General features: G+C 45.7%; 1 protein-coding gene across 1 annotated transcript in view; it reads left to right on the top strand.

The window, feature by feature from the left end:
• Window positions 1–13,558: 13,558 nt before the first annotated feature.
• Window positions 13,559–16,322, top strand: part of rcan3 (regulator of calcineurin 3) — a gene marked incomplete at its 3' end in the record, with an annotated part of 118,899 nt that continues 116,135 nt past the window's right edge. Inside the window, exon 1 of the mRNA XM_083633273.1 lies at window positions 13,559–13,648. Coding sequence (XP_083489399.1) covers window positions 13,562–13,648 — 87 coding nt within the window. The 5' untranslated portion in view covers window positions 13,559–13,561. The remainder of the gene's footprint in view (window positions 13,649–16,322) is intronic.

The raw sequence follows: 16,322 nt of genomic DNA, 5'->3' as shown, positions 1-16,322 counted from the left end.
GCAACGAAAACAAAAGTAACGATGTCGAGTGAATATTTCTGCAGTTTGCCGAATGCTGAGAAAAAGGAAGTGCTGTGGGGTTGCGCTCTGGTGAAAACCGTCTATACCCTCTTCCGGGTTCAGGACATAAGAGATTTCATTCCATAGACGTTTCGTAAAATCCTTGGTCAAACCAAGTGATTCAGCTATTCAGAATCAGGAGAGACCAGCTATATTCAGAATCAGGAGAGACCCATTGGGAGAGACCATAGAACATTTCACTCGGACCCCAAAAAAAAAGCTGACAAAAAACAACACGTATTTATTGTTATTGTTATTTGTTTTGGTCTGAGTGAAATGTATATGGTCTCTCCTGATTCTGAATATAGCTGTTCTCTCCTGATTGTGAATATAGCTGGTCTCTCCTGATTCTGAATATAGCTGGTCTCTCCTGATTCTGAATATAGCTGGTCTCTCTAGGTCTATGGAAAAATGAAGGGGGAATGAAAAGCCTTAGGACCCATGCGGAACCCGGAAGAGGGCGTCACTTAGGCACTCTGTGAGTCGTGTGATTGGCTGAAAATCCCTGTCTATCAAAGCTTTCCGCAGCCAGATGCAGAAATGCTGCAGTGGTTACAGAACACTCAGCTGCACACTTCAAGCCCCGCCAGGAAGCATGCTTCTCCTCTGTGTGTGTGTGTGTGTGTGTGTGTGTGTGTGTGTGTGTGTGTGTGTGTGTGTGTGTGTGTGTGTGTGTGTGTGAGCGTGTGCGTGTGCGTGTGCGCGTGTGTGTGTGTGTGTGTGTGTGTGTTATCCATGCTGTCCTATGCACCTGCCAAGACCTTCTCTCTCTCTCTTTCCATTTTTACTCTCTCTCTCTCTTTCTCTATTTTTACTCCCTCTCAATCCCTCTCTATCTACCACTCTCTCTTTCTCTCTGTCGTCTCCACTCTCCCTCTTTTTCACATACACTCTGTACATCTCTCTCTCTCTCTCTCTCTCTCTGCCCTGTAGTCACTCTTTTATCTTCCCATCCCTCTGCTGCCCGCCCCCCCTCCCCCGGCTCACCGTGCTGTACTTTGGCTGCTTGCTTTATAAATAGCTTGGCCTAGATCGCAGCAGCTGCATTGGCGCTGGCCTGGCACCAGGGGTTGGTTTGGCAGGGCCAGCCAAGGTGGCCTGGTGTAACAAGAGGTTGGCACTCAAGGGATGGAGAGAGAGAGGGGGGAGAGAGAGAGAGAGAAGGAGAGAGAGGGGGGAGAGATAGAGAAGAGGAGAGAGAAGGGGAGAGAGGAGGAGAGAGAGGGGGGAGAGATAGAAGGAGAGAGGGGGGGAGAGAGAGAGAGAGAAGGAGAGAGAGGGGAAGGAGAGAGAGAAGGGGAGAGAGAGAGGAGAGAGAGAGAAGGGGGGAGAGAGAGGGGGGGAGAGAGAGAGAGAAGGAGAGAGGGGGGGAGAGAGAGAGAGAAGGAGAGAGATGGGGGAGAGATAGAAGGAGAGAGAGGGGAGGAGAGAGAGAGAAGGAGAGAGAGGGGGAGAGATAGGAGAGAGAGAAGGGAAGAGAGAGAGAAGGAGAGAGAAAGGGGAGAGAGAGAAGGGAAGAGAGAGAGAAGGAGAGAGAGAAGGGGAGAGAGGAGAGAGAGAGAAGGGGGGAGAGAGAGAAGGGAAGAGAGAGAGAAGGAGAGAGAGAGAGGAGATAGAGAGAAGGGGGGAGAGAGAGAAGGGGACAGAGAGCGAGAGAGAAGGGGGGAGTCGGGGAGAGAGAGAGAGAAGGGGACAGAGAGAGAGAGTATGCAGGCATGTGGAGATGATATGAGGATGGTACATCTGCTTGTCTGCAGTGTCCATGCTCAGAAGTGTATGTTTACACTGTCAATCTTTCCATCTGTCAATCTCTCTGCTGTCACATCACACACACACACACACACACACACACACACACACACACACACACACACACACACACACACGCACACACACACACACACACACACATTGACAAAGTACATGTGTGTCTGTGAGAATTGTCATATTTGACAGCGTTTTCTATCTTGGATGCATTCTGCTAGTGTGTGTGTGTGTGTGTGTGTGTGTGTGTGTGTGTGTGTGTGTGTGTGTGTGTGTGCGCGCGCGCACGCGTGCATGTGCATACATGTTTTTGTGTGTTTTATTTGCATACACAGTAAATATACCACAACTATATATTAGCAAGTAAATGTTGCTTGTGGTTCTGCGTGTGTGTGTGTGTGTGTGTGTGTGTTTGCCTCAGTGTGTGTGTGTGTGTGTGTGTGTGTTTTGAGCATGCGTACAGCAGCCCACCGTGATGATCCACTGCCCTGATTTCCTCCCTCCTGCTCTTCTGCAGAGCTTCTGTTCGGAATACAAATGGCGGTCATGAGTGAGTCTGAGACGCAGTGTCTCACCCTGTGAGCATCTCTGCCTGCTCCTCTGCTCAGCTCTCACAAAGAACACAAGGAATGTTGGAGTCAGCAAGATCGCCCGCCCACTATTACCTGTCAGCTCAGCTTCATGCATTAATATACACACACAGCGAGGCAGGGTTAAGTGGAAAAGACACACTAGCAGAGCAGATATTCATTACATTCATTCGTAGGACTGGGCGTTATCCTGACGATTCAGCACGACAATTGACTTGAGTGCGCTTGTTCTTGGAGATAACCACTGGATGATGTTGCTACCAATACGACACATCTTCAGTTGTCTACCCCAGCATCATTGCGCATTTCGGCCTTTCATCACAAGACCCTCAGCCGAGGCAGGCCCACCTCAGGCTGATCAGACCTGGCTGTGTGTCAGCTGAGGCAGGCCCACCTCAGGCTGATCAGACCTGGCTGTGTGTCAGCTGAGGCAGGCCCACCTCAGGCTGATCAGACCTGGCTGTGTGTCAGCTGAGGCAGGCCCACCTCAGGCTGATCAGACCTGGGTGTGTGTCAGCTGAGGCAGGCCCACCTCAGGCTGATCAGACCTGGGTGTGTCTCAGCTGAGGCAGGCCCACCTCAGGCTGATCAGACCTGGGTGTGTGTCAGCCGAGGCAGGCCCACCTCAGGTTGATCAGACCTGGCTGTGTGGCGTGTGCTCACGTGTGCTCATTTCAGAGTGCTCACTTGGCAGCCCAAACAGCCAGTGACTGCTCCTTTCAGCACCATTGGCAAGTTCATCATGCCTTCCGATGGGCCTGCCCTCTGGATCCTACCTGCAAGCCATGCGGTGAAACTCGCTACAAAGCCCGTGATTCCAGCCTCTGCTCCAGCTGCAAGATTGGCATAGCGCAGCCTTTTCCCTTCATATGCCTCGTCCACAGCATCCACCCAGGGGACCGTGATGAAGACACGCTGGCTGGAGTTGGAGGAGAGGCCCAGATCCAGGTCGCAGGTTGGTCGATGCACTTCCGGTGGAGAGGTTGAGTCTCTGGCCTCTACAATAGGTCCACATGCATCTTCCAGTCCCTGGCTGCGTTCCGCGGGCATGAGACGGGAGGCGAGGTGTTAGCCCGCCGAGGATGGTAGTTGTGGGTCGGCACGGTGGCTCATTGGTTAGCACTGTTGCCTCACAGCAAGAAGGTCCCGGGTTCGAACCCCGGTCCATCCCAGATCCTTTCTGTGTGGAGTTTGCATGTTCTCCCCGTGTTCGTGTGGGTTTTCTTCGGGTGCTCCGGTTTCCTCCCACCATCAAAGACATGTATGTTAGGATTAAGACTGCTGTCAGTGCTCCTGACCAAGGCACTGGCAAAAGAACTGGAGTTGGTCCCGGGCGCTGCACTGCGGCTGCCCACTGCTCCTAGTTCTAGGAAGGTTCCTAGTAGAGGATGGCTCAAATTGCAGAGGATGAATTTCCCCATTGGGATAAATAAAGGATCACTTAACTTGTCTGGGCATTGAGAAACATGGTGTTGTTGGTTACCCTCTGGCACACGAGTTCAGCTGCCAAACACTAGCCTGGGTAAACCCAGCCTCCACCAAAGGCGGAGGGCGCGGCAGCACCCCCTGCTGGCAAGATAATTTTCTAAATTGTTGGATTTGGCTGTCCTGTGTTTATAACAGTGGTGAAGGCAGTATTGGGCCGGTGCCGTCCACATTTCTCACTGGCCCACCCAGCCAAGATTGATGAAAACACGCGTTGTGCACTTTTACAAGTCTGTGCATGAGTCTCGTACCATCTTTGCTCAACGCAGTGGTTCTTGGGTAATATTGCCAACTGGTGTAAATGCAACCAAAGTCTCTGACACAACAGACAGGCAGCCGAAGGATCCACACAATGCGAAGCGTGCACTCCGGGAAATGCTGAACTTTTGTTTACTTAGGGGCCCTTTACACGAGGACAGTTTCTGGAAGAAACGACACAATAGCGTTTTCTTCACACCTTTTCCTTCACACCTTCTCCCTGTTTACATGAGCGCTGTTGAATTTTTAAAACACCGTAATGTACATGCCAGGTCGCTAGGTGGCAGTGTGATCACCTTATTCTTTGCCCATACAAGGACGCTTCTGCATGACGTCATTTCGTAATCGTCTTTCCGGTTTTAAACACGGAAGTAGAGTACACGTACCGCAGTCATTTAGACTTGCCAAAAAGCTTTTTTCAGCTAAAAAAAACCCCAAACTGTTTTAAAGTTTTAATATTTGTCGGGTGAGAACGTAACATATATGTGACCAGTTTATCAGAATAACATCTATAGACGAGTTTCCTGGGCCGTTCCTAGGGCGGCGCCATAGCAGCCTTTCGTGTCCCCGGCTTCCGTTTAAGTCCACATTGCGTCCACAGCAGCGAGCACATCAGAAGGCAGCAGCCGAAATATCCAAACTTTTTTACAACGTTTGATAACATCAGCTACACTAACGTTAGCAGACGTTATTAACAATGGGTTATTCTGGAACACATTGTGCAATGCGTGGCTGTCACAAAACACAGTGCGCGTTTCCATCCACTGCTATTTTGCGAATTATAGAGCTGACAATCACCTCGTGTTTGAGGCTGTCTGAGCTGCTGATCAGCTGCTAGACCCGATATACAGCTCTGTTAAACACATCTAACGTTATTAATTTAAAGTTTATTGATGATCTACAAGTAGACAAAGGTACCATAACGCCATTTCTGGATTACCAGGTGCGACTCGGCAAACTAACGTTATAATCCCAACCCGATCTCCAATTTTTTTTTTAAATAGCAACGTTTGTGGACCAACGTTGCTATGTTACAATTTCGTCTCCGAAATTGTAAAATGGTAATCCACGGAGCAGATAGTAGGTGAATACAATTTCATTCAAGTCTAGAAGTGAGTCGCCTTAAAGTTAATATCCCAGTCTTCTTCTGTTTACCACGGCGGGTATTGTGCTGCGTATTTACCATTATTTACCGTGTGTAGCCCTATTGTGTGGAGGCTACACACGGCATGTCATGTTTTGCAGTGATCAAGGCAAACTGGGTTGTTTTTGAATGGAGAGACACCTAACGTTAGTCTGACTGACTGTGAGAGAGGAGAGGACTGTAACCTAACGTTAGTCTGGCTGACTGTGAGAGAGGAGAGGACTGTAACCTAACGTTAGTCTGGCTGACTGTGAGAGAGGAGAGGACTGTAACCTAACGTTAGTCTGACTGACTGTGAGAGAGGAGAGGACTGTAACCTAACGTTAGTCAAACTGTGACAGAGGAGAGGACTGTAACCTAACGTTAGTCTAACTGTGACAGAGGAGAGGACTGTAACCTAACGTTAGTCTAACTGTGATAGAGGAGAGGACTGTAGCCTAACGTTAGTCTGACTGACTGCGACAGAGGAGAGGACTGTAACCTAACGTTAGTCTGGCTGACGCTTCGGAGCTTTTGAGATTGTTCATCGCGTTGCCGTCCACCGCCATTGATTCCTCAAAATACGCTGTAATCCTGCCTGTTACGTTCGGCCATTTACACATATTATCTTCCCATGTGTCCACTGTCAATGGGTGTGGGATAGACACTCTTTCGTTAGATAGGAGACTCGCAGAATGATCCCAAGTTTGCATTTTTTCGGCGGTCGCTATGGCTACTACGGTAGTACGTTACGCTTCTCCGTATTCACAAACACCGGAAGCGACAGACACGATCGCGGCCGAGTCCGGAAGCAAACCGGAAGTGCCCAGGAAACTCGTCTATTGGAAATCTTTAACGAGCAGTGAGGACCGGGAGCGCTGACTGTGATCTGTCAAACCCTACTGTAGTTAGGCTACTGGCAGTGAGAAAACACTGTTGACGTGCTTTTGTAACTAACGTTAAATGCCGACCGGGTACAGCCATCGGCTCCTCGCAGCAGTAAGGTTATGAACATGTAACTGAAGTTGGCCGCAGTGTAGCTTAATTCTGAATGTTGCCAAACTTCATTCATACTGACGTTTTATTTTGAAAATGGTTGCCAACTCGCGCACGGCTAATCGCATGTGTCGCGTATGCAGGCACGTCAGAGTTTCTGAAATGTGCCAAAGCGATTACATGGAGCGATCAGCGGGGAGCGTCACAAAGAATTTCACTCTGGAGGGTGGTTTCAAAATGTGTCGTTTCCTAAGCGCAAATTCGCCGTCGCCGTTTAAAAGGAAGGCACTAACGATACAATAATTCCCCGTCACCATAGGAAACCGTCCTCGTGTAAACTGCCCTTAGCCTCACATTGAAACTAGTGTTTACATAGCTGTTTACTTTGTTCACGGAGTCGGAGACAAAAATGATGACTCTGCCAGTCAAATCCCAGCTTTGTGAAGAGAAAGAGATACGAGATGACAAGGCTGACAAAAAAAAAGAAAGAGAAGATGGGAGGAATAGCAGGTAGGCTATCACTGTGTCTGATTCCTGAGTGTAAATTAAGTAATGCTGCAGTTATTCGAAGAAATAGGCTATATCCAGGGGTGGCCAAACTTTTTTGGTTGTGGGCCGCATACAGGAAAATATAAGGAGTCACGGGCCAAACAATATTAAGCGCGCCAGTTTTTGCGGCAGAAAAATTGGACCACAAAAAAAAAAAAACCCTTGTGCCATCAAAAATGTAATTTCTACCTAAATAAATATATGACGTTTATTGATGTGCTCACCTATTACAATGGGTATTTCTGTATGTTTTCAAATTTGAGGCTAAATGGAGACATTAAATAGGAATAAGACAATAAAATAGAACTATTGGGTAAGAAGTGAGAATAGGCTTTGTAAGGTAGGCTACTTTAGATAATATTATATACAGTTGTGTGAGTAATAATATAGCAATAATAAATGTAAGGTGCATTAAGTTCCAGTTATTGTAAGCATTGCCCTAGTGGGCAACGCTATTGTTATCGAGTTTTTGCTCTCTCTCTCCAAACATCTTAAAATGTATATGCACATATTTAGATCAGGGAAATGTAAATGTTCTCTCCAACCCCCCTAGCAAACTCAGTTTTTGGACGTCTGTATTTCTAAAACCCTGTGTAAATTAACAGTGGCGTGTGCTGTAGAGCCGATACGATATGTTTTTATAACTCTTTTTTTCTGAGAAAAGCTGGTCCACCCAATTTTGTACTGGCCCATCCAAAATATGATTTCTGCCTACGCGCCTGGTTTATAACACCAACAAAATGCATTAAAAACAGTTTGTGCTTCCCGGCTTTAATCTTATTTCATACACTCTCTCTTCAATTTTTTCATCATAATCTGGTTTTCCATAATAATAATAATAATAATTATAAGTTCAGTGTTTATGCCTGTGTTGCTGTCTGTTGTAGTGTAAAACGATCTAAAGGGAGAGCAGGTGGTTACATGAAAGTGAGTGAGAGGAGAAGATACTGAATAAAGACATCACAACAGCATAATCCTAATGTTAATTTAAAATGAAATATTCCTCTAAATATTCCTCTAAAAGCCGTTTTCTTCGCCGGCGCACTTGCGGGCACCCCCAAGAGTCCTTTACTTGCAGCACCCTACTTAATAACAGTTCCAGTGCGCCTGGCCTCCACGTGACCTCTATGTACTTTCAGTCATGAAGAAGAAGAAACTTACGTTACAGGCATAGTCTGTGACGTCACGTTGAAGGCTGGGTTCACCCAGGCTAGCCAAACACAGGCCGCATCCTCTCCCAGCCAGAGATGCAGGTTTGTGGGAGAGGGCAGGAGGACATGTGGCTCTGATGATGAAGCTTAACCGGCTTGACTCCTCCTAGCTCTCCATGCAACCTTCCTTCTCTAAACGCCATCCTACCTCATCCAGCGGCCTTGCAGGGCTTGGGACATTAGATGTTTGTTGAACTAAATATACAACTATTCAGTGTTTTTGTTTGCCATGTGTTTGACATATTAAACCTGTAAACCTGTATGAATTCACAACCTCCTTATGCTTGCAGCAGGCATAGAGAAAGACTGCTGCCGCACTGCCAAATTAACTGGAGCCGTATCTTGATATTCCTACAGTGGTTCTCAAAGTGGGGTCCAGGGAACCCCAGGGGTCATTGAGGGGGTTCCAGGGGGTCCCGAGGAAAAACGGGGATCATTTATTTTCACTAATTCCATACATAAGTAACACAATGACCGAATGTATGACTATTGTGGTCATGGGTTTCGTACACTTTCTGTAATAAAACATCTAAAAGCAACCAATCTTATCAGATAGGAGCCCTGGGACAAAATCTGATCAAAAAAGAGAGAACCACTGCCTTATGGTATCTGTTTATTATAGACATGCAGTACATAATACTGCACTGCAGTAAGTAGTATAGAGATTTGCCCCCAAAAGAAAATATATATCAACCATTTGAAAAATGTGCACCCTTCCATAAAAAATAACTCCTGGCAATGACTCTATATTCATAGAGTCTTGAAATGAGTTCAGGGCTTTGTGCCTGTCAGCGCTAACAGAGGGAATTGTGAATGAGGAGGAGAGGTCAGAATTAGGAGGAGGAGGGCTGCAGCACAGGACCAGAGAGGAGCAGAGAGCAGCACAGGACCAGAGAGGAGCAGAGAGCTGCAGCACAGGACCAGAGAGGAGCAGAGAGCAGCAGCACAGGACCAGAGAGGAGCAGAGAGCTGCAGCACAGGACCAGAGAGGAGCAGAGAGCTGCAGCACAGGACCAGAGAGGAGCAGAGAGCAGCACAGGGCCAGAGAGGAGCAGAGAGCAGCACAGGACCAGAGAGGAGCAGAGAGCTGCAGCACAGGGCCAGAGAGGAGCAGAAAGTGCTTCATCATCCAGCACAATCCATCCTACTTATCAGCAGTGACAAAGGGATCAGAGGAGTGCATCAACATAGTGCTTCCATAATCGAAAACACTTAAATCTGCACGCCAGGTACCCTGACATTTAATACTATAGAATAGAAATACTAGATTAGAATACTAAACTAGAATACTAAACTATATATATATATATATATATATATATATATATATATATATATATATATATATATATATATATATATATATATATATATATATATATATATATATTTATATATATATATATATGTGTGTGTGTGTGTGTGTGTGTGTGTGTGTATATATATATATATATATATATATATATATATATATATATATATATATATATATATATATATATATATATATATATATATATATATATATATATATATATATATATATATATATTCACATAAATAGATAAACTAAGATTAGACTTGAGAAAACCAAGTAATTCATTGTTTGACTCTTGAAAGTATTAGGATTTAGCGCCTTTTTGGCTTGTGATAAATGGGTTGTGGAGGTAATTTTGAAATAATATCCAAACCTGTCAAGTGACATCCTCTCACAGTCTGCACTCTCACTATAGTGGCTACGACAACGAATAAAACGCATTCGCTCCAGTCAAATCAACCAGTTGACAGCATTGCAGCTGACAGTGCTGTTCTGGCTTATGTGATAGAGTGTCTGATATGTGGTGTTCATGGCCTTTAGAAGCGCATTGTTCCAGACGGAACAACTGGCTGTCTGTCTGTCTGTCTGTCTGTCTGTCTCTCTGACTGACTGATTGGCTGTCTGGCTACGGAATGTCACAATCATCCTCATATCTTTATATCTCACTCATGTCCTCCGTCTGCCCAGCGTGTCCCATGGACAATATGCCTGACACAGACAGACATAAATAGACCTCACTGCCTCCAGCCTTAATATTCATGGCTTATATGGCTTACTTAACTGTCTCAGCTGGCCTGGCAATTATTATTATTATGAAACTGAGAGAGAGAGAGAGAGAGAGAGAGAGAGAGAGAGAGAGAGAGAGGGAAGATCTGAATGAAAGAAAGAACACTGTTGCAATAACAAAGTCAGGGAAGTTTTTAAGTGACGTGTCTACCGTGACACACTATATTAATAACGTGGACTCTGGCGTCGTGGTGCGGCGCACAATTGCTCAACTGAGCATGCTCACCCCGTGCTGCCAGAGTTGCTCGAGTCTCTCCCCTGTTGCACACACACACACACACACACACACACACACACACACACACACACACACACACACACACACACACACACACACACACTCACTCACTTTGTGTCACTCACTTCACATTGTATGAGCACAATTGCTAAAGGTGCTCGAGTTGCCCATGACACCACACACACAAATTTGAGGAAATGGAAAAACCGGCGTTGACACTTCCTGTGTCTTCCCATGCTCAATGCCCATGTGCAGTTTCAGATCGATCGGCCAAACAGTCGCGGAGATAAATAGATTCAGAGAGGACTGTTTCCTTCATTCTAAAGTAAGAAGATAAGATTCCAAATCATGCTCCGAACACGGTTTTGTGCCAAAATTCAAAACCAGCGCAACTGAGCATGCTCAGAACACTATAATTCCAGGACCGTCTGTCTGTTTGTGCTTCGTGTATCTTGAGAAACTTTGACCGTCGTCTGTATGGGTCCTTCATGCAGACAGTCCCCGAAATGTTCTGAGCATGCTCAGTTCCATGTCGTCGCATTGACACCGAATTTCATGTGATTCGACCAATCAGAACACGGCTTTGGGCCCGAACGCGGCGGCTTTGCCGCACTTTGCAGAGGGGGTTGTGGGTAGTTTAGTTCTGAAGCAGGGGGTTGTGGGTATAGTGTAGTTGTAGAGCAGGGGGTTGTGGTAGTGTTCTTCTGTGGTGTTTTATGGAAGTTGGCTGGTATCCTTTATGTTGCATTACTGCCTCCTGGATTTATCCATACACTGTTTCCCTACATTCTGTAAAACCCGATCCTTCCTCAAGCAATTGACGCTCGTCGACTTTTCAAACTTTTCAAAGCCGAGCAGCATGTTGATAAACAAACTGGGTGGCAATGGCAATGGAACCCTATGGAGCGTGAGCTTTGGGAGCCTTGAGTGTCTGACTCTATGCATTCCTTTATAACTGGGAACTGGTAATCTTACGGTTCAAAGGTCATGAGCTGGGATGGTGACGTCACCAGAGCTGGTATTTCCCATTCCAAACTCGTAGGAGCCTCAGCAGCCCTGACCTCAAAAATCCAAGATGGCTGCTCCACGCAACAGTAGTTATAATCGTAGTAAATGCTATTTAGCACTTCTGTCTTGTTTGTGTCTCATTAAATCAGCTGTACACACAGCACTGCCCAACTTCTATCTGTGTGGACATGTTGCTGCAGTGTTTGTATGAGCAAAATGCCTTGTTATCAACTGTTATTGCTAACAATGGCTAGCCTGGCTAGCGACTGGATCTGACCAAGAGCTGACTCGCAACAGTGAACTTCCCAGCTCCAGTTTTCTGCAAATGGAACACTAACAAAACGGATGTGACGTCATTTTGCGATAAAGGAAAGCACCATAGCTGGCTGACTCTATTTACATTAAAAAAACCGACAGTTCACACAACTTTAACACGACATGCATAATTTATAAATCAAAGTCTTGAGCTACTTCTGCTCTCACTCAGAATGTCACAATATAAGCGATGTGATGTATAGTTTTTGAGATATGCGCATTTCTGGGTGGCAATGGACGTCACACTGATTTGTCCTATACCAGGTTTGTTCTATTCAAAATGTAACGTTGCTGTTTGCACTGTTAAAAGAAAATTGAATGAGTAGATGCGAAGTTGTATTACCGGTGCCTATATCAAAATACCGTTTGCACTACTGTTTATTGTTTTTTCTTAAAATACAGCTGTTTTATGAAGAATGAGAAACTTCTGTTTTGCAACGCCCAGATAAAACTCTTGAATGATGATCGAGGAATAGGCTACGCGCAAAAATGCAAAAACTGATCAAATTCAGGTTTCTTTGCTTGTTTTAATAATGATGGGTAAATGGTTGAAGTTGAAGCAATTGCAGTTATGTGATTGTTAATATAAGTCCAGAGCCCTCCCCCCTCACCCCCCCCCCCCCGGACTGCGCCTGCGCCCCCCCCGTTCCTTATTTCCATTTGAAAAAGTTGGCAACCTTAGTTCACATAGAAGTTCTTCATATCATAGCTTTTTCCAGGCGCCGATTCAACAAAACCTGCAAGACAGCTGCTCTCGCCCACTCCCTCTTACCTCTACTGTAGCTAGGTTCTAGGCATTCACCTGAAATAGCACAAGTTAGATAGGATCCTGTGTATTAGATGCCAGTGGTAGCCTATATAGCTATAGACAGGGTCGGGAGATGAACACTTTATGACTGCATGACCACACAGTGCAGACATGCTGTTTGTCTGTTGCAGATGCTAAAGCGCAAACTATGTCAACTCAAGGCTCCTGGGAAAATGTCACTCCTGAACGTTTGCTGATGGGTAGGCCTACTATTATGCAACATGCCTTGATGGAAAAGGGATTGTAATATTAGGCTACTGTATGCATTCAGTGTCCGTGTGTGGTTTCACATTTTTCAATGCGCACTGCTGTGGATATCTCTGTCTGTGTGAGCTCATCATCTAGCCTATTCAAAATAGTATAAATGAAAACCCCTTCTCTCTCTCTCTCTCTCTCTCTCTCTCTCTCAGCACGTGGCTCTTGCTCGATCATTCTTTGATCACAGGAATTGGCAGCGCACTGACTCTTGCACTCTATTGGTTGCATAATGCTGAGCTGTTGTGCACATTGAGCCTTGTAAATATAGGCTTTCTGTCAAGGTGACACTGATATTACAGTACCTGACTTACCATTATTATTATTATTATTGTTATTATTATTATTATTATTATTATTATTATTATTGTTGTTGTTGTTGTTGCTGGCTCGGTGGACACATTTTTTTTTAATAGGCTACATACACCGGACTGTGAAATCTGCAGTGCCCCTGCACGGCCCGTCAAGCACTGTAGTGACGTAAAAAATGACGACCGTGAAGATGGTGATGACGTCAATGTGGAGCCGGTGGGGAGGGGGTAGAGTGAGAAAGAGAGAGAGAGAGAGAGAGAGAGAGAGAGAGAGTTTGTGCCGCCGCCGCTGCTGCAGCATCACTTTCCACAGCGCTCCAGTGCAGTGAGGAACTCAGAGCAATAAAGCGCAGCAAAACAGTCTGTTGTTGGACTTACGCTAAGTTTCCGCTGCCTCTTTCTCTGTGACAAGCCGGCGAGCAAGAGAACGGTTTTTATATTCCATTTTATCCCCCCCCCCCCCCCCCCCCCGAGCCACGAAAGGGAATGCCATCGATAAATATGAAACTGGAGATGGTGACAATCATCGCCTGCGAGGTGGACACCGAGGTGTTTACATCAGACAAACTGCAGGTACGATTTTCCACCCAAAAACGCACGGTGCAAGTCATGGTTCTGATGGTTGTGATGTTTCCCTGGCTTCCTTCTTGTCTGGTTGTGAAGCCGTTCGACCGCATGTTCCCCTGTATAGCCTAGATAGATAGAAGTGCATGCATGTCTTGGTGACGTTGAATGCAGCCCTCTCCGACGAGGACTTTTATCAATGGGGAGCCGCCGCTCACCGAGACGCACGTCCCCGACGCGCACAGCGCTGATGCCCTCGGTGCGTTCAGTGCTTTGACGTTGGATGAATTGCAGAAATGGGTGTACAACACAGTGGGGGGTTGGGGCGGGGGTAAGAATAATCAATGCAGCAGGGTTTGTTGTTATACAATCTTGTGTTTTTGTGTGTCAAGTTGATGGAAATGATCTGTGCAAGTTGAATGGGAGGATGTGTCCACGCAGGCACATGTGATGTATGCAGGCAAAGCAGTGAGAGGCACATTTTAGACGCAGTGGCGGGCAGACCCTCTTCTCTCTGTTCTGTCCTCATCCAGCAGCATTGCAGGTGAGCCAGGTTAGCTAGGGTAGCCTTACACAAAGAACCAATGAAGAGGAATGATATACATATTAAAGCTACTAGCCTATATATAATGTCCTATAGTGATATGGGAATTTTACACTATATGTATATATATATTTCGTGTGTGTGTGTGTGTGTGTGTGTGTGTGTGTGTGTGTGTGTGTGTGTGTGTGTGTGTGTGTGTGTGTGTACACACACACACACACATATATATACACACACACATATATATACACAGTATATATATATACACACACACACACACACACACACACACACACACACACACACACACACACATACAGTATATATATATATATATATACATATATATATATATATATATATATATACACACACACACACACACATATACAGTATATATATATATATATATATATATATATATATATATATATATATATATATATATATATATGTATGTATATATATATATATATAACTTTCACGGAGCAGATAAAGACCCCGCCTTTGGCGTTGCAATGTGCCAGTTTGGGGGCTTAAAAGGCCACACAGATGGTCTGCCAAAGCCTGCATGGCTCATCCACTGAACCCTTTAGAAATGCCATGTCAGAGAATATAGTCCCTCACCTGCTGGCTGCTTGATTGGACTCATCATCAGAGAGAGAGAGAGAGAGAGAGAGAGAGAGAGAAAGCCTGAACTACAATGCAGCAGCTCGGCAGTCTGACACCAGCCAGACCACCTATGTCCATGATCACAGTCAGTCTCATGCTTACCCATGTACACACACATTGGCACTCACAAGCAGCCAGTAAGTGAGGGGAAATAGACAGTCTGGTGTGGACACAAACACACACTCAAAAACACAGAATCGTTATTTTGTTTTGCTCTAACACTGATATGCTCTCTGCTGTGGGTGAGGCTGAGCTATTTCTTCTTCTGCTAACCAACAGCAGCTTAGCCTTCATGCAGCCTCTCACTCCACCCCCACAGCACATCTAAACTAGCCAAGTGCTAATGTACATAAAGGCCCTGTCTGATTTTCAAGTGAATGAGCTACAGTATAATACTGTAGGTGGCATTTGTAGGTCAGAAGTTGTAATTAGGCTGTCTGAAACCAGTTTGATACATAAGTTCACTGAATTTGCAACCTTTATATTACCTAGTTCCTAGTACCTAAGGGGTACGGTGCCACAGTTGGTAGCGCTGTCGCCTCACAGCTAGAAGGTCCTGAGTTCGAATCTCGCCTGGGACGCTGTGGGTGCTGGAGTTGTGACCCCCCCATATCGTCAATGCCCACTGCCCAGGTGGGCTATCTCGTCGCAAGGGCCTCTCTGTGTGGAGTTTGCATGTTCTCCCCGTACCCCCCAGGGGGTTCCTCCGTACATAACCCCCCACCAAAAACATGCAGAAGATCGTCATCCGACCAGTGACGACAACATCTGAAGTTGGTCCAATGATGGTCCAATGATGGTCCCCGGGTGCTGGAAAGAAAAAGCGACCTGGTCTGCCCCCTGGAGGAAAGGACAAGCCTGGATGGGTCAAATGCAGAGGACATATTTCACCGGCCACCGTCAGCATGAGTGTGTGTAGTGGCCGCATGCATGTGTTGTAGTGTTCGTGTGACAATCAAGACGGGCTTCCGTCTGAAATCGTGTTTTTTTTACCAATTTTCGAGGAACCATATTATGGTGCCTTTGGTGGACTAGGATATCCCATAATACCTTTCGACCCTTCCAAAACAACGAAGAAGAACGAAGCGAGCCCCTAATGGCGGCGCCCACAAAGCCTCCCGCATCAGAAAAAAGTTAAACATTGTTGGCTAAATAACAAACATCTGTCACTTTCTTTTCATTTCTATTCTATAATAGTCAATAACGTCAACCTTTACTTAATTTCAGTGCAGTCAGATGTTTGTACAGTGTCAGAAAAGTCACTTTTGAACAATACGAAGCATCTTACCTGACTTTGTTATGGACAGCAGCCGGCTAGTTAGGTTGCTAACTAACGTTACCGTTACTTTAGAAAACCCGCTCCGTGTGCCCCAAAGCAGGACTTACACTACAGCCAGGAGGATAGCAGCATGGCAGACCTTCAAGTGTAAGTGGAGTTTGTTTTAACCATGCTTTATTAACACGTTC

This window comes from Poromitra crassiceps (assembly GCF_964638095.1).
Source record: "Poromitra crassiceps genome assembly, chromosome: 3".
NCBI lineage: Eukaryota > Metazoa > Chordata > Actinopteri > Beryciformes > Melamphaidae > Poromitra > Poromitra crassiceps.
The sequence above is the reverse complement of the archived record's forward strand: the minus strand, read 5'-3'. Positions and strand labels throughout refer to the sequence as shown.